The sequence below is a fragment of the Parasteatoda tepidariorum genome, chromosome 4 (genome assembly GCF_982258835.1).
Source record: "Parasteatoda tepidariorum strain Cologne lab strain chromosome 4, Ptep-v5.0, whole genome shotgun sequence".
Taxonomy (NCBI): domain Eukaryota; kingdom Metazoa; phylum Arthropoda; class Arachnida; order Araneae; family Theridiidae; genus Parasteatoda; species Parasteatoda tepidariorum.
Genome location: NC_141758.1, coordinates 67,767,614 through 67,786,627, shown reverse-complemented (window position 1 = coordinate 67,786,627; position 19,014 = coordinate 67,767,614). Strand labels below are relative to the sequence as shown.

The 19,014-nt window shown below is 27.5% G+C and overlaps 1 protein-coding gene and 1 long non-coding RNA gene across 2 annotated transcripts in view; one reads left to right on the top strand and one right to left on the bottom strand.

The window, feature by feature from the left end:
- LOC139425723 (uncharacterized) overlaps positions 1–15,629 on the top strand; it is a 24,837-nt gene extending 9,208 nt beyond the window's left edge. The window contains exon 3 of the long non-coding RNA XR_011636884.2: positions 15,507–15,629. This is a non-coding gene — a long non-coding RNA (uncharacterized LOC139425723). The remainder of the gene's footprint in view (positions 1–15,506) is intronic.
- LOC107449197 (uncharacterized) overlaps positions 1–19,014 on the bottom strand; it is a 24,299-nt gene extending 5,285 nt beyond the window's left edge. Inside the window, exons 1-3 of the mRNA XM_016064670.4 lie at positions 18,821–19,014; positions 9,889–10,159; positions 4,332–4,487 (exon numbers count right to left, since the gene is read on the bottom strand). Of these exons, the coding sequence (XP_015920156.1) occupies positions 4,332–4,487; positions 9,889–10,159; positions 18,821–18,832 (439 nt within the window). The 5' untranslated portion in view covers positions 18,833–19,014. The remainder of the gene's footprint in view (positions 1–4,331; positions 4,488–9,888; positions 10,160–18,820) is intronic.

Sequence of the window (19,014 nt, the reverse complement as noted above, 5' to 3'; positions counted from 1 at the left end):
TTAATTTATGCTTCAAAAATATTTTTTACTTCTCAAAACATAGTATAATTCATGCAAAGAGTACCGTAAAACCGCTATTAATATGCATTTTCAGAGTACTTGCCATAAGTTAAGTAAAATAAGATGCACAATGGAGGTCGAATATTTTTATTTAAACCATAAAAAAATTAAAAATAGATATAGAAATTTAACGGATCACCAATGAGTAAGGTAGGAGTAAAAATCAAAACCATAATGATAATGAAGTTTAATTGCCATTTTATAATAATTAAACGCTAAGTAAGTGCCATATTTACTTTTTAGTTAATTATAATTACTTTTATGGCAATTTTTTGCAAACCGATGTTTAGTTGAAATTAACGTATGCAATTAAAATAATAAAAACAAAATAACAATTTAAAATTTGAAATTACGTTTTAGCAATGTTACTAAATAATCTTTTTGGTTAAAAAAAATTTAACGAGTTTTTATAGTAACCTAAAATTCAAGAACTTAAAAACGAAGTTTATGGATAAAGCTGCAAAGGTAATCTGGAAAAAATCATAAGTCAAAATTTTTATTTTATTAGAATCGGAAATTAAAACCGTGGAACCAAAACTTCGGCAAGTTTGGAATCTTTTAATTGAATAAGTTTTCATTCTCGTTCATCAGGATGAAATGACACACCATGACTGTGATAATAAATACAAAATAACAATTTAAAATTCGATATTACATTTCGGCAATATTACCAAATAATCTCTTAGGCAAAAAGTATTTAAGCAATTTTTATAGTAACCTAAAATTTAAGAACTTAAAAACGAAGTTTATGGATAAAGCTGCAAAGGTAATCTGGAAAAAATCATAAGTCAAAATTTTTATTTTATTAGAATCGGAAATTAAAACCGTGGAACCAAAACTTCGGCAAGTTCGGAATCTTTTAATTGAATAAGTTTTCATTCTCGTTCATCAGGATGAAATGACACACCATGACTGTGATAATAAATACAAAATAACAATTTAAAATTCGATATTACATTTCGGCAATATTACCAAATAATCTCTTAGGCAAAAAGTATTTAAGCAATTTTTATAGTAACCTAAAATTTAAGAACTTAAAAACGAAGTTTATGGATAAAGCTGCAAAGGTAATCTGGAAAAAATCATAAGTCAAAATTTTTATTTTATTAGAATCGGAAATTAAAACCGTGGAACCAAAACTTCGGTAAGTTCGGAATCTTTTAATTGAATAAGTTTTCATTCTCGTTCATCAGGATGAAATGACACACCATGACTGTGATAATAAATACAAAATAACAATTTAAAATTCGATATTACATTTCGGCAATATTACCAAATAATCTCTTAGGCAAAAAGTATTTAAGCAATTTTTATAGTAACCTAAAATTTAAGAACTTAAAAACGAAGTTTATGGATAAAGCTGCAAAGGTAATCTGGAAAAAATCATAAGTCAAATTTTTTATTTTATTAGAATCGGAAATTAAAACCGTGGAACCAAAACTTCGGCAAGTTCGGAATCTTTTAATTGAATAAGTTTTCATTCTCGTTCATCAGGATGAAATGACACACCATGACTGTGATAATAAATACAAAATAACAATTTAAAATTCGATATTACATTTCGGCAATATTACCAAATAATCTCTTAGGCAAAAAGTATTTAAGCAATTTTTATAGTAACCTAAAATTTAAGAACTTAAAAACGAAGTTTATGGATAAAGCTGCAAAGGTAATCTGGAAAAAATCATAAGTCAAAATTTTTATTTTATTAGAATCGGAAATTAAAACCGTGGAACCAAAACTTCGGCAAGTTCGGAATCTTTTAATTGAATAAGTTTTCATTCTCGTTCATCAGGATGAAATGACACACCATGACTGTGATAATAAATACAAAATAACAATTTAAAATTCGATATTACATTTCGGCAATATTACCAAATAATCTCTTAGGCAAAAAGTATTTAAGCAATTTTTATAGTAACCTAAAATTTAAGAACTTAAAAACGAAGTTTATGGATAAAGCTGCAAAGGTAATCTGGAAAAAATCATAAGTCAAAATTTTTATTTTATTAGAATCGGAAATTAAAACCGTGGAACCAAAACTTCGGCAAGTTCGGAATCTTTTAATTGAATAAGTTTTCATTCTCGTTCATCAGGATGAAATGACACACCATGACTGTGATAATAAATACAAAATAACAATTTAAAATTCGATATTACATTTCGGCAATATTACCAAATAATCTCTTAGGCAAAAAGTATTTAAGCAATTTTTATAGTAACCTAAAATTTAAGAACTTAAAAACGAAGTTTATGGATAAAGCTGCAAAGGTAATCTGGAAAAAATCATAAGTCAAATTTTTTATTTTATTAGAATCGGAAATTAAAACCGTGGAACCAAAACTTCGGCAAGTTCGGAATCTTTTAATTGAATAAGTTTTCATTCTCGTTCATCAGGATGAAATGACACACCATGACTGTGATAATAAATACAAAATAACAATTTAAAATTCGATATTACATTTCGGCAATATTACCAAATAATCTCTTAGGCAAAAAGTATTTAAGCAATTTTTATATTAACCTAAAATTTAAGAACTTAAAAACGAAGTTTATGGATAAAGCTGCAAAGGTAATCTGGAAAAAATCATAAGTCAAATTTTTTATTTTATTAGAATCGGAAATTAAAACCGTGGAACCAAAACTTCGGCAAGTTCGGAATCTTTTAATTGAATAAGTTTTCATTCTCGTTCATCAGGATGAAATGACACACCATGACTGTGATAATAAATACAAAATAACAATTTAAAATTCGATATTACATTTCGGCAATATTACCAAATAATCTCTTAGGCAAAAAGTATTTAAGCAATTTTTATAGTAACCTAAAATTTAAGAACTTAAAAACGAAGTTTATGGATAAAGCTGCAAAGGTAATCTGGAAAAAATCATAAGTCAAAATTTTTATTTTATTAGAATCGGAAATTAAAACCGTGGAACCAAAACTTCGGCAAGTTCGGAATCTTTTAATTGAATAAGTTTTCATTCTCGTTCATCAGGATGAAATGACACACCATGACTGTGATAATAAATACAAAATAACAATTTAAAATTCGATATTACATTTCGGCAATATTACCAAATAATCTCTTAGGCAAAAAGTATTTAAGCAATTTTTATAGTAACCTAAAATTTAAACGAAGTTATTAAAAATCAAACATTCGTTTAGTTGAAAATACACACTTTGATTTAAAATTGTATTAGATATAAAAATATAGATTAAGGGTTATAATAGATATCCTTCTATCGATTATTATCTATTAATTACTAAGGAAATATTTCCACCCCTGACAAAACAGCTCATCTTGGTGCTCTGGAATACAGGGTAATTCATAATTCCCTCCGCCTGTAAACGCCATTTTCCTTTACTACAACTGGCTTCAGTGGTACATGTTACTGCCATCTACCGGCAACTGCTTAAATTAAAACTTGAATATTTTCGGAATAATATCATATTTCTTTTTTGCCACATTTGTCTTCGTTTTTTTTTTTTTTTACTATAACGCTTCGAAACCCCGGAGGGAATTACGAATAACCCTGTATTGTTTCATTTATACGAATGCTCATTCTCCCCTGATTTGCCTCGTTCGGTCATCATCGTTTTCCCTCGACTGCAGTGACTTTTCTTTCTTTTTTTTGTCCTTTATTTATTCCCCTTTGCCCTTTGTTATTTCCCCTTATTTATTTTAATAAACTGTACGTTAAAGCAAAAAACAAAATATTATTATACTTATTTAAAAAAAAAAATTTAGTGAAATTTCTCATCTGAATAAAAATTACGAACAATTATTAGTTTTCGTCATACTATTATGAGTACAAACAATACAATAACTTTTGAAATATATAAAAATTAACCCACAAAGGTTTTCCATTTTCAAGAAACTGTTCCTTTTCTTTAAATTAACTATTTCGCCAATAATCATATCATAAGGATTAAGAATTGCATAGGAAACCATGACCAAAATTGTCATCGTATGCCATTAACGTATCATTGTAGTAGTAGACGTATGCCAGTTTGGGCAGAAGTGGTGCGATTGTTCTTGTTTTCCAGTGGCGCCATCTATGGCCACATCGCATCATTAAAAAAAATAATTTTAAAAAATTAATTTTAAAAATTTATCGTGTCATTAAAAAAATTAATTTTAAAAATATTGATAAATTTGAATAATTTGTTTTTAATCTATAACCTCAACCTTCAAACCTCAGATTTTTTTTTTTAAATTGGGCTGGAAATTAATGTGTGGAAATATACAAATATGGTTTAATTTCACCTTCACTGGGTTCACTCTTAGACTCTCCTGATCCTTCGGAAGATCCTCCTTCTTCTCCACCTTCACCTTCAGGAGCTTCTTCACCGGATTCTGGAGCTTCATCTGAACCACCTTCTTCTGGTTTAGCTTCTTCTTCACTACTGCTGCTACTTGAATCTGTAAAGACATTTATATTTTTGTTGTAATACAAAAATATTTTTATTTATAGTGTGCAAATAAAAAGCAGAACACCTTAATAAATTTTAATTTAATGATAGAATTTTAATTTAATGATAGGTGAATGCTACAAAAGCCTAGCCTTAAAAATGCAAGTTTATTAAAGCAGACGATTTCAGTTACGAAAACAGACAAAAACATTCCTCCTCTAAATAAGAATAACTTTTGTTTGGCGGATTTGGATTAAATATGTGGAGTAATCGTTGCTTGATCAAAAACTTGAACTTTTTATTGGTAATTTTACTTTAGCGAATTCGTTAAATCAGTGTCGATATCTTTTGAAAAACAACTTTTATAACTGCGTTCAAAAATATTTTATTTCACCTAAATGTTAATACGAATAATGGAAGTTAACTTTAATAGACATGAACATTTAATTACTACACTGACTAACTTATTCGAACCATTTTTGCCTTCAGAATGTGGCTACCCACCCCACAATATTTTTTGAGTCAAAAATCAGAGATGATTCTGCTCCGGAAAAAATCCGGATTTCCTGATTTTTCGGTAAACGCGATCCGGAAGTTTCCTTAAATTGAAAGTCTAGAAGTTTCAGGAAATTATTCGTCACATTTATGAATAAAAAAATTTTATGTTTTATATAGAAATATTAGAACTGGAATTGATACTTGGCATCTCTTTCATTTGAAAATATTTTTTTCCGGTAGAACAATAAATGTGATTAGAGATTAAGGTAAACTTATGCATAATTATTCCTTTAAATTATGCTGCATATAATTTATTTAGAATTTCATGTTTTAAAAATATCAATGATTTAAAATTATAAAGACATTAATTTTTTGAAAAGCGTGATTAATGATTTTGTTAGAGAAATTTTCGGGATTTTTTTGTTGGGCTCACAATCACCCCTGTCAAAAATACAAAATCAGACCAAAAAATGGCAAGTTTTATCAGAGTAGTAAATGCATTTTTGTTTGTAATTTCGTTATGTAGATTCGCATCACCTGCACAAATAAACTAGCACATTAATAACCTCTTAAACCATTAAAATTCCATTTTAGTATACTACAATAGGATTATTAAATCAAAAGTTATTAAAGTATTCCGTTTTCCTTCGATATTGTGCATGAAGGACATTAAATTAATAATAGTACAACAGATATCATATTACAGTTTGGTTTTATATTATTCCTTACAATTATATTCCTTACAATTATATCTCTTATTCTTGTTACATGCTAGCATGTTTCATACATAGTTATTCAGTATCTATGAATATAATTAATTAGATGTCCCTTATATTTTCCCCACTATCTGACAGTTTTTTATAAAATACTCATAAGCAATGCATTATTTCAACTGTTTTTTTACTCATACCATTCATTTAATAGTTTATATGCTAAAATTTCACAAAAATTTTTTCGCCATAGATAAAACTGTTTCCTGGGAAATGTTTCAAGCAATTATTTCATGAAATTGAAAAATTACCATTTTTAATTATTTGATGGAAAGAATTTCCTCAAAAATATTATGTTGACTATAACTATCATCACTAGATAATGGCTGGTGACTGTTCCATTCATTTACCAGAAAAATGAAACTATATCATACTCGTAAAGCTATTATTACCCTAAAAAACACAAGTTTGTCCTCAAAAAATTTTTCTCGCAATATACTTTACTAGTAAAAATTTCAAGCCTAGACGTTATTAAAACTCGGGCTATTTTTTATCGAATCTAGGTGAAGTAGTTTAGTGCCGTCATCAAACAAGGAGTGAGAAAATTGTTTGCGCTTTATTCGTGGTCATTGATATGGAGGAAAGGCGAGAGAGATGTCCTTTAACGCAGACTGGAATTGAACTCGGAAGCTTTTAGACCTTAGTCAGATGCTATATCTACCTCGAAAAAGAATGTATAAACCGCAATGTGAAAATACTTGAAATCCACCTAATAATATAAGAATAACTGTAATTTATTTCGATCAGATGAAAAAGTCTAGTTTTGGTAACGTAATAAATTTTGTTTAAAATTTTTTTGGCAATTTATAATTTTTGTTTAAGAAGAGTCTAGTTGAATTCGAATAAAAAAGTAACTTTGTAAGCCTTCAAAACTATTAAACATCAAAACTTGTTTGATGGCCGGAAGAGTAAAAATTTATTAAATACTTAAGCTAACATACTGCCTTAATACTTACTATTAGGCTTTCTCGTTAGTTTCAATATTTCTAGTATATTATTTTCAAACTGATCTGTATCTATAAATATCACCTTTAATTTGACCTCTGACAGCCAATGACTGTAAAGATCTTTACTCAAGGACGATATTTTTACGTTCGGTAGACTTCTTTCTTGAAGAAGGGCCATTCAATTTAACGTTCAACTTCTACTTATTTTGCTGATGATCAATACAATTAAAGGCACTAAACCTTTTATCTAAAGCTACCTTTATCTACCTTTTATCTATTATTTCATTAGCTACTTTTTATCTACCTTTTATCTTTTATCTCGTTAGTTTGAATATTTCTAGTATATTATTTTCAAACTGATCTGTATCTACAAATATCACCTTTAATTTGACCTCTGACAGCCAATGATCGTAAAGATCTTTTACAAGGACGATATTTTTACGTACGGTAGACTTCTTTCTTGAAGAAGGGCAGTTCAATTTAACGTTCAACTTCGACTTATTTCGCTGACTGTCGATATCATTAAAGGCACTAAGCTTTCCATCTCAAAGAAGGCAGCTGGTTGCATGAATAATCTGTCTACTCTATTAATTTTGCTGTGAGGTTCATTACAAGATGTTCAATTCCACCTTCAATTACGGGTACTGGACTCTTTTCTCAAAAAGGGAATTAGCCGTATTGGTAAGCTCTCCGAATTTTGCAAAAATTTCTTAGTTAGAAAGGCAACATAAAATAAAAAGAGTCAATTTTCAATATTTTCCAGAAAAAGATGACGGAAAAACTAATTTTTAAGCAAGGGTACTGACCCTTACCATCCTATCATACAGAGCAAGGAAGTATCGCTCAATTGATCAAACAATACTTTTATAAAATATCATATAAAATGTATTGACCTATAATGTTAATTTGTTACTCTCAATATCAATGTATTTAATATTACTCTAATTAATAGATTTACGTTATTAGATTAATATTGAGATTCTCTGAATTTTTCCCGATAATATTCAAAAATTTTGAATATTTTGCTATTCATTTAAAATTTAAATTTAATCTTCAAAGATATATATTTTGCTATATAATATATATTTTTATATTATAATAATAATAATATATATATATATATATATATATATATATATATATATATATATATATATATATATATATATATATATATATATATATATATATATATATATATATATATATATATATATATATATATATATATATATATATATATATATATATATATATATATATATATATATATATACATCATTTGAGCTTTTTATGTACTTATTTAATCAAAGTGGTCCACTTGATCAATTAACCATAGCTAAAAAACTAAAATTTCTAAAAAAGTTTATTTCACTTTAATTAATCAAAGAGACTATTTGCCTCCTAACTTTGACATTTCTAGAATAAAATTAATCTAATCAAATTTACAGCCCTGGGAGCTTCTGGCATCAACGTAAATTTCCAAGCCAAAAAGAAAAGGGGGGAATTCCGAAATGTTTTAAAATTTGATTTCAAAATACCAAAAAAAACGTAAAAATATTACATAAGTATGCAGGTCAAGGGTCAAAAACTCCCCTGTCTCTGGTTAGCAAAATAAGCAAATCTCAAATCCTTCTCATGCCTACATAAAACAGTCGCAACACCCTTTGTGTTCTGCTTAATTTTTACTGTAATAATTTAATTTAAAATTTTATGATAAAATATAAAAAAAAGATTTAGCTTCATATAAAACAAAATTGACTTTTTAATTCATTTTTATAAAGTTTTGAATGGGAAATTTTTCATTTTAGCATGTGTTTAAACAGAAGAATTAAAGCGTAAAATGATTTAAATTTTACGCATAGTAACTTAATTAGATTATGCCCAATGTTGTTGCAGGCATGTCTTTTTTGTCATTGCTTATTTTTCTTACTTAACTCGATATAAATCTTAAACAACTTCTGCTGCGTCTATTCCTCCAGCATTTTCTATAACTTCAGCGTATTTAACTACACGCATAAGATCATTTGCTGCAAATTGTTTCAGTCATTAGGAATCGTTTGTGTTATTATTTTGTGGTCAAAATCTTTTTCCACTTTTGCCTTTTTTGAAACACTTTTTTTTATTTCAAAATTAAAAGTTTTCCTTTTGCAATGCTTTGCAAAAAAAAAATTTCTTTTTTCTGTGTGTGTTAAAAAATTTTAAGGTCCGCCGTCGCTGTTTCAGGTGTACAAACTTAACGTTATATTTTGTTTTTTATGCAAAAACTTATAAGACTTAAAAACTTGAAATGTTACTATTGTGTGTACAAAAGTGCACAGGGATTGCGATGAAATAAAAAAAATCAAGATTTAATTATTAGTTTAAAAATTATTTACTGTTGAACTTGTTGGAATAAATACCGCACGGCCCGCTCTACTGGCCACAGGAATGCAACTACAGAGTTTAAATTAGGCATGCTGAAAGGACCATATTGTTTTAGAAACTCAATTCAGCGGGGGTTTTTTTAAATTCCAATTCTTTAGAAAACTATTGTAATTTTAAATGAGTTTTTTTGTAATTTTTATCTCCCTTTTTTTGTTTTACTTTACTATTTGTTTTGCAGCTCAAAATCTATTAAAACAAAAAACTTTATATTACGACTGTCTGTAGAAAAATGTACAAAGAGTTAGATTAAATAAAAAAATGAGATTCAATAACTAGTTTGAGAATTATTAACTGCTAAACTTGAAGTTAAAAGAAATTTCTGGTAGATCTACTGCGTACTGAAATGCAACTACAGAGTTAAAATTTTGTCAGCTGAGTTATCATTTTGAATTTCCCACCACAACCAAAAAAGGACTTTCAGTCACGACAGATTTAACGCGCATTTTTCTGCTCATAGACTCCGTTTGTTTTGCCGGCTGCCGTGATCGAACTCACTATCACCAGATCTCCAATCAGCAGTGTGAGTGACACCTTAACTGACTGCGCCAATGGAGCGCAAAGAAGCGAATAAGGGGAAGAGCTTCCAAATACATTAAAAAAAACTAAAAATCAGTGAGTTTTAGTGTTTTACATAAACATTGCTCATACCCCTCCGACCCTTAACAAAATTAATCCTCCTCCCCTTCTTTGTTGCTTACGTAGTATTTGAACTGCTCCAAAAATATTTTTAATGAGTAAAAAAAATGGCAAATAATCAAGCTGTGGTTACCTGGAGCTTCACCACTTTCTTCGCTGCTGCTGCTGCTGCTGCTACTACTACTACTACCACTATCGCTGCCTTCATCTGCTACTTTGTTCTCATCACAATCAACAGGAACAAAAGCTGCATAAGGTGCGAATTGCTGGTATGGTTGATATGGTACAGGTGCGGGGTAGGCAAGAGCTCCACTTTGCGCTCCAGGGTAGGTCCAATAATATGTTCCCATTCCTGAAGACTGTTCTATTGCACATATTAGAACACCGAGAGCAAATAATACCGCCTAGAAAACAAAAGTATATTAATACCAATATAATTTTAATGCTGGAAATTTTGGAGAGTACTGGACCTTACTATCATCCAAACTTGCGTCAACCTTAATATGGTGTTAAGTTTAACCGTATTAATGGAAGGTTTCAATCATTGGACCTGCTCTTTCGTTGGGTAACTTCCATTATTTTCATAATTACTGACAACAGGTGATCGTTTTTTAGTGTTTAGTATACTTAATGAAGTTAGCATACTTACATTAAGGTGGAACTTTAATTTTAAAAAAATATTATCAAATTGGTTCCTGCGTTTTTATGGAAACTCCGCGACCCAATGTAGGCTACCGGTTCCCTTTATTAGGCTGATGGCTCATTTTCCTTCATTTTCATAATTACAATATTTATGCCTGCTGCGTAAAAAGAATTCCGGATCAAATTACGATAAAAAGAAATACCATAATTTTACAGCAATAGTTACCGTAAAATCACTACATCACTCTAATCAAATTAATATTACTGTAAAAATTGCGATACAATATTTTGCGGAAAGGTAATTTACCCGCACAAAACTATTAAATTACCAAATTTCACGCCAAAATCAATTGTTCGAAGTAAATGGTAATATTCTTGTACATAATTGCTAATACTAAATTACATGATACTATGGTTAATCTTGAACAGAAACAGGATTCAATCTAATAGGGTTGCAGAAAATTTTCACCCTATTATGATTCATCTTTGAGCCGATTTTTCTAAGTATTTATCATTTTATTAAGTTCGAGATGAAAATAAAAATTTATTTTAATTAGTCGCATTAGAAATTTCAAAAGTAGGAATCCAGGATTTCCTTTAAAAAGGAGGGGCATGTTAGAAAATAGTGCAAAGCACTTTTTGTACACTTCACACGATCGTATATTATTTTGAAGATTGTGTGTACGTGCTTAAACAAACCTCTTTATTTTGTAGTTAGAAAATTTTTGAGAACAGGATCAATCTGGCAACAAACTCAGATAATTTTTGAAAATTGCAATGAAATAATAATGCTAAATATAATGATTAAATAAAATATAGAGTAAATATAATATTTAAAGAAAATATAGAGTAAATAAAATAATTAAAGAAAATATAGAGTACATATAATAATTAAGAAAATATAGAGTAAATATAATACTTAAAGAAAATATAAAATGAATATAATAATTAACGAAAATATAGAGTAAATATAATAATTAAAGAAAATATAGAGTACATATAATAATAAAATGGAATACATAGTAGGTATAATAATACACTGTAAGTATAATAATAATATTGCAACAATATAACAGGTAAAGAGAAATGTCCAGTCATTTTTAGATGGGATTAATTTTTTTTTAAAGTAAGAAAAGTATTTTTAACTATTGAATAAGCAGAAACTAAATTTGCATTTAATCGATATTTTATATTTGAGTACGAATAATGTTGAAACATTTTTGTTTCAACTAATTATATGAAATTTTAATTATTTTAAAAATAAAATAAAAGCAATTTCTACTAACTTGTAGAATTAGGATATGAAACTAAAAAGACATTTCATCGATTATTAAATATTTACTAAAAGTTTGCTATTAAACATTATATTTTATTAAAAAATTTTACGCCATTTAAAAAAATGCATTAAATATAAAATAGGAATTTTAAATATTTATTTAAATGTCCTTAACAATTTCATCGAAACTTATTTTCCAACACAAAAGACAAAAGTAAAAGCTACCTGTTTCAGAAATTGGTTAAGCGGAAAGATTCGTGACATTTACTATTTACAGTAAACAGATTTGAAAATTCACTTTCCACTATAAATAACGTATATTTTTAAATTTATTCACAAAACGATATTAATTCAATCGTGAAAACAATGCATACTGGTTGAAAAATTTATGACCATCACAGTTTGCCTTTTAACCAGACAAGCAAAAAATTGAAACACTATCATGCTTGTACTTTCTGATACGCTGAATAGTAAAAGAAAAGTAAATTGAAAATCTTTTATTCACGTAGCTATATGTTTCCTTTTTAGAAAAGATCTTAACAAGAGCATTAAAAATTTAATAACTAAGATTAACCCTTAGTTCACGATACGTTGAATAGTAAAAGAAAATAATTTTAGAATCTTCTATTTGCTTCGTTTACGTGTTTTTCCGAAAAAACGTTCTAAGGAGAACATTCAAAATTTAATCTAACTAACTTTAACCACTAATCTTTGACATGTTGAGTAGTAAGAGAAAGTAAATTAAAAATCTTTAATTTACTTCATTTTCTGTATTCTTTTAAGAAAATATCTAAACAAGAACATTCAAAGCTTAATAACTTTGAGTGCTCTACTACCGCTAATTTTCATCACGTTAAATCCTTAAAGAAAATAAATATTTAAAATCTTTATTTACTTCTTTTTCTGCATTATTTAAGGAAAAGATCTTAACAAGAGCATTCAAAATATAACTAATATTAACCCCCCAAATCACGATACGTTGAAAAGTAAAAGAAAATAATTTTAGAATCTTTTATTTGCTTCGTTTATGTATTCTTCCAAGAAAACATCCTAAGGAGAGAATTCAAAATTTAATATAACTAACTTTAACCACTAAATTTTGACACGTTGAGTAGTAAGAGAAAATAAATTTAAAATAATAAATTAAGTCGTTAAATACAGTCTCAACGTAATATGCTCAAACGGCTCCCAATTTCTTTTGCGTGTATAAATTACACGACTGAATTCTATTAATTCACAATTAGTCTGTTCATAATTGCATTGCAGTTTATACAATTTTTAGAAATATTTATATTTTTGAACATGACAGTCTAAAGAACTCATTTTATTGACTTGAGTCATTTTTGTAAAAATGTGATGAAAAATTTGGAAATAATAAAAGAAAAATTGCAAGGACAAAACAGTCGGCACTCAGAAATTCATTACAATTTATTCACGAACTTTCTTTCATTTTATCTACTAATAAAAATAGCAATTGTAGAGAATAATGCTTAAACCTGCATAAATTGAACCTGAGCCTAATTCGTGACTCTGAAATTTACAATTGTTGATTCTAATTTCTACGTTAAAGAAAGAAAATCAGTTCATGTAAGTACCTTGAAAAGTTAACAAAATTGTCGGTATAATTTACTTATTTTATTTAAATATTGATAATTCGCAAAGTATTTTTCAAAAATCTATTTTATGAAGCGATAACATTCGTCAGTGCAAAATCTGGCCAAAAAGTTGACAAACTTGAAGTTCAAATAATTTTTTTTTAATTTATTGATCACGCATAATCTTATACCCTTCTGCTCTTTTTCCTACTGAAATTTTTATTTTATTTACCTTAAACCTCGTAGAACATATTTTTGAAAGCACTTGTGAGTTGCTTGTAAAAAGTTGTAGTATTTAATAATAGTTTTACAACGAATATAGTTTTAAGAATATATTTATAACATTTAAGTTTTAAATTCGAAAGAAGGTATGTATTTTTTGTTATTTCAGTATACTTTCAATTTAATTTAATATCACGCCTTCATTACAAATTAACAGAAATGCCAGTAAATTATGTACATTTTGTGGGATTGAATAGTTTTTTTCCGTGACGCAGTCACTTAAATGCTAATACCAAGAAATTTTTAAATTCAATAGTAACAAAATTATTTAAAATAGTTAGCAAGCAAAATTGGTAGTGAATAATTAACCAAGCATTTTTTCATTCATTCATCAATAACCAATTTGACTTACTTTAAATTTAACTCATCATTTTTATTCGTTTATTTTTGTCATTATTTGAATTATTTATTGCTTCATTTGCCTCATTTAGTTATTCATACATTCATGCATGCATTCCCTAACGACTAAACATGCCTAACATGTAATAATTTTTTCCCTACCTTTGTTTATGCTTCTAATTAATTAAGTGATTAACTTATTCATTAATTTATTTAAATGACGCAATAATTTATTTAAAATTATTTATTCACGAATTTTTAATCATTCACTCATCTATTTCATTTTATTCAAATTTACATTCATACATTTTCTCTGATCCATTTATTAATTGAATTCATTCATTTATTTATTAAGTTCATCCAAGAATTTAATTCATATTATCTCGCTACAACATTAAAATAATAGCTTAGTTCTTATCAAATAAGAGACTGAAATGAAAATATCATTCCAGAAACATACATTACGTACATTTAAAAAAGTTATCACTTGATATTATTAGTGGTATTGAGTCAAATCTTTGCTGCCGGAATTTTGCGAACATAACTTTGCGCGCGCAAATTCGAAAAATAATAATTAATCATTTTGTAAAATTATAATTAATTTAAGCATCAATATTAATTAGAAATTAATGTGTTACATTTATAATAACACATTGCACACATTAAATGTTATTACGGCAATTATAATTTAACAATTTCTTAGAAAAGGATTACTATTCAATTATAGTGAAGACAACACTTTGCTTGCTGTTCTGAAAAATTGTAACACCCAAAGCTTTTTTTTTTTTTGCTTTTTTAATAATTAATAGTCAAATTACTATGATATTCTTTCATTCATAGTCAACATAACGTTACAATAGTTTTAGAGTTTTGAAATTTTACCAATAAATTAGCAGCAAATAATTATTTGCGTTTGCAAACTGTAGCATCTTTTTCTAATTATAATATAACAATGAGACTTGTTCATCCTTACATCGATATCTGTATCATTAGAAAAAGTTTTAGAGATAATCACTATATGATAAAAAAAAAGATTTTTTAAAGAAACTATTACTATAATTAAAAGTTTTAAATACTAAAAGTCCACTACTATATCGCCATATTTTATGAATGCTAGATTTGAGTGCATTTCTCTGACAACGTTGTTTGTAGGTATGCTATCATAATCAAATTTACTAATAGGACGATAACCTGACCGCTAACAGCTTACCGAAAGTTTCTAGTTTTAACTATTATAGTTCTTACTACCATAAAATACAAAACTGAAAAGTAAATTTAACCAAATAAATGGTTTTTATGATATGGCCTTAGGTACTATGAAAAAGTACCAAATTTTACCATAATTACCAAATTTTATCACGCATTATAAAATTATATTTTATTGTAAATTTTACCAAAATCCTAACCAAATTACTTTGGTGAAAATTACTGAGCCTTTTGGTGTTCCCTTAGAGCCAGAAACACGGCCATACTTATTTTCACTATGTGCTTGAAAGTAACTCAATAGTACGACTTTTCTGTAACGTAAATGAAAAGTTTGTTTTAATTTTGATATCAATAAAAAGAAAAATTTTACGTTTCAAAAAATAAAATGAAAAATTTTTCTGATTCTTTTAGGAACGTTCTTCTCTACTTAGTTGAAAAGAAAATAATCACCTTCTATGAATTTTGATCTGATGATTGAATTTTCACAAAGTTGTTTTCACAATCACACATTCGTTACCAACAGTTCATTATTACGCACACTGAAATTCAAATATGCTGCCTGTAGGTAAAATTATGAAATCAGACACACGAGCATATTCTTTCTAAATGAACATTATTTTTTTTCACGTACTGCAAAGAACGAAGTTGGGGCAGAAATTTGGAAAACATCATTTCAATAGTTTAGTTAGGAGATCGATCGAATGTTTATGCTCTTTAAATTTTAATTTCATCCTTTAATTACGTTTTGCTATATCTTAGGAACTGTTCATACGAATCAAAAAGTATTCCATTGAGTTATAAAATACATTTGTCAAGCGATATTACAACTTCAAAAATTATTATTTTTAAAAAGTTATTAAACAATATTATAATTATGAAAAAATTATTATCAACTGCAAACAGTGATGTTCACCTTTTGACTTGAGTAACTCTTTATATTAACTACTTTATATAAAAATTATGCATAACTTCTTTTTATATGAAACAGTTATTGCCTAAAGTAAAACTACACGGAGAAAAAAGAAGTTTCAAAAAACTACCGTACTGTATAACAGTAGCGTTTCGAGTATAAAAAAAAAATTTAAATAAGTAAATAAAATAAAAACATAATTCTGGTTAATAAAACCAAAATATATGAAATTTAAACCATTCATTTGGTAATTTTTCAACTGATATGGTAATGGCTTATCGGAAATTCTGGTTTTAAAAATTATAGTTCTTATTACCACACATTTAGTGAAAAATGCAAATCAGAAAAGTAACTTTTCGTTTCTGTAAAAATTACGGAGCTTTTTGTCGTTCCCATGGAGACAGAAACACGGTAAATTTTGTCATATTTTAGTATTTTTAGCCATATTTTTTTTCTCGATGTACTTTTTCCCTTATACATCAAGGATTTTATTTTCTTTCTAGTTTGATGATGATGATGACACGCATCCCTCTGATCTAAATCAGATCAAATCCATGGGCTCGTTCTCCTTTAATCCTTAGGACCACAGGAAATATGAGGGCTTTAAGCTTCCAGTGGACAATCGAGCTAAAGTAATCTGATCTCATCTGCAACCTTTAAAACTATTTGAAGCACCAGGACTCCCACTAAGATACCAATGTGATGGTGGTTGTTTTCAAGAGGTTTTTTATGGAAGTCTTACTTATCTGGTACAATTCAAGGTACGTCAGTGGTTCAGCGTTAGCCTGAATCATGGAATTGTCATATTTGGCTGGCCCATCAACAACATCCTTATGTTTTAAATTCACATGGGACAGAATCTATTGCAGGTGAAGCACAGAAGAACCAAACAGAGTCATGAATTTCTCTATAATTTTAATTTCCTTTTGGTTCCTAACAAGTTTCCAATTTTGAAAATATTATATTGCACTTCCGTTGTCAGAGAGAATCCAGATTTCTTCCGTCAAATGATCCGTCCAGATTTCTTCCGTCCGGAAGTGCCGTGTCAATGGTGATTAATTCAGATTTCTAGTTTAAATATGCGTAACAAAAGCATAAAATCGCTGTGCAAACGAAACTTGTAGGGAAGAATTTTAAAGTTATAACTTTAAAATGCATATAAAGTTCATAATAAAACTAGTCGCAACAATGGTTCATACATTAAAGATTTATTCAAATTTTACTTCGTAAAAGTTGAAGCAAGTTATATAATTCCAACAGCGTATTTGTTGAAATATACAGTTTAACCAAGATAACATTTTGAACAAGTTTTAAAAATGTTAATAAAAAAGAAGTAAAAATAAAATAAAAACTTATCATTTTTATTACTGAAGGGCATGAATAGACATTTTGCATTCTTAGTCACTTTTTTACTCAAGATAATAAATATTAAAAGGGGAAGTGAAATAAAAAACGGAGCATTTAATAAGCCATATAGCATAAAACATCACAATTATAAACTGAAATGCCCCTAAGAAAATCATAATATGAAAAATATTCTGAAAATATAATTTTGGTCATTTCAAAAACATTTTGATAATTTTTGCAGAAAAGTTAATTTTATTACGCTTTGAAAATTTAATAATAAAGTTTCAGGGATTATTTGGAGAGAAAAAATTTCTAGTTTTCGTAACATTTAAAGCTTTTCTGAAATATAATTTCCACATTTTTTTTCTGTTTAAAAGTAACTCATATAAAAATAATTATTTATGTTTCATACTATTGTTTAAATTAACACATAGAAAGAGCATATCCATTGTGTAATTTTGATGTAGTTTAAAACAAATGGATTAAAAATCGGAACAGATTGCTATATGAGGGATAAAAATTGCATCAATATACAAAAAAAAATAGTAAAAAGACACATAAGATAATATAATTAGTAACTTAATTTCATAAATAGCACTGGGTAATAAGCATATTTAAAATCTAATCTTTGAACCTTAAAGCATGCATAAATTAAAAAAGATAATCATTGCACCAAAAGTTAAATTTTCTAAATACAATGCCTACTTTACTTTCTGTGTTATTTAAACTTACAAAATTATAAAATAAAATATATTTTCTTATCATGAATATAACCAGTTGTATAATACAATGAAAAAATATTATGCATTATTAGGACAAAAATATCTAACTTATAAGTTATTGCTTATCAAGATGATTTCCTTATTCAATATTTTACATACAGTATAAAAAGTTGGTACCTAACTCACTTTGAACTCAGTATACAAACATAATAAGTCGAATAACAGTAACTTTAGTTCATTATTTGAAACTTACGATGCAAGTTATTTATTTTTCAAGATGAAAGCAAAATGAATAAGGATTAAATTATAACTAGTTAATTTCAAAATATACGTGAAACTTTTTGTCAAAACAGATTGTTATTAAGTTTTCTTTGAAGTTGAATTTATGTGTTGACACAATTTTTATACTTATTTGCAATTTTTCTTTCCTAATTTTATTTATTTAGAGCTTTTTCAATTTATATTAAAGTAACATTACTGTAGTGGAGGAGAATTCATATAAGTATTAAACTACAATTCATTATACCTAGATATTAATTCAATTTTCTATTCAAATTGTTAATCAATTTATTTATTTATTTTTTAGATCTACGCCCGGTTAAATTAAACTTAATTTATGATTCATTGTTTAAATTTCTTTTTATTTTAATACTCTAAGATTAAGTTCTCATGAAATTTGAGCTATTGTTGTCTTTTTTGAAATAGTCCAAAATTTCCCCTGAGCAAAATGTGAGACAATCACTTACCAATTTCCCCATGATTATTTTCTACCAAACTAAAACCTTTCTGATCAGTGTACTGATAACTTAAGCCATCCAATATAGCTTTTATAGGTGTATAAATATATAACCACCTCCCCTAAACTTCAGACCATATTTTTATACCCATATGACAGCAGTTGAGAATTATTTTGACCTGCTTCACGGTGTTTTATTGCACT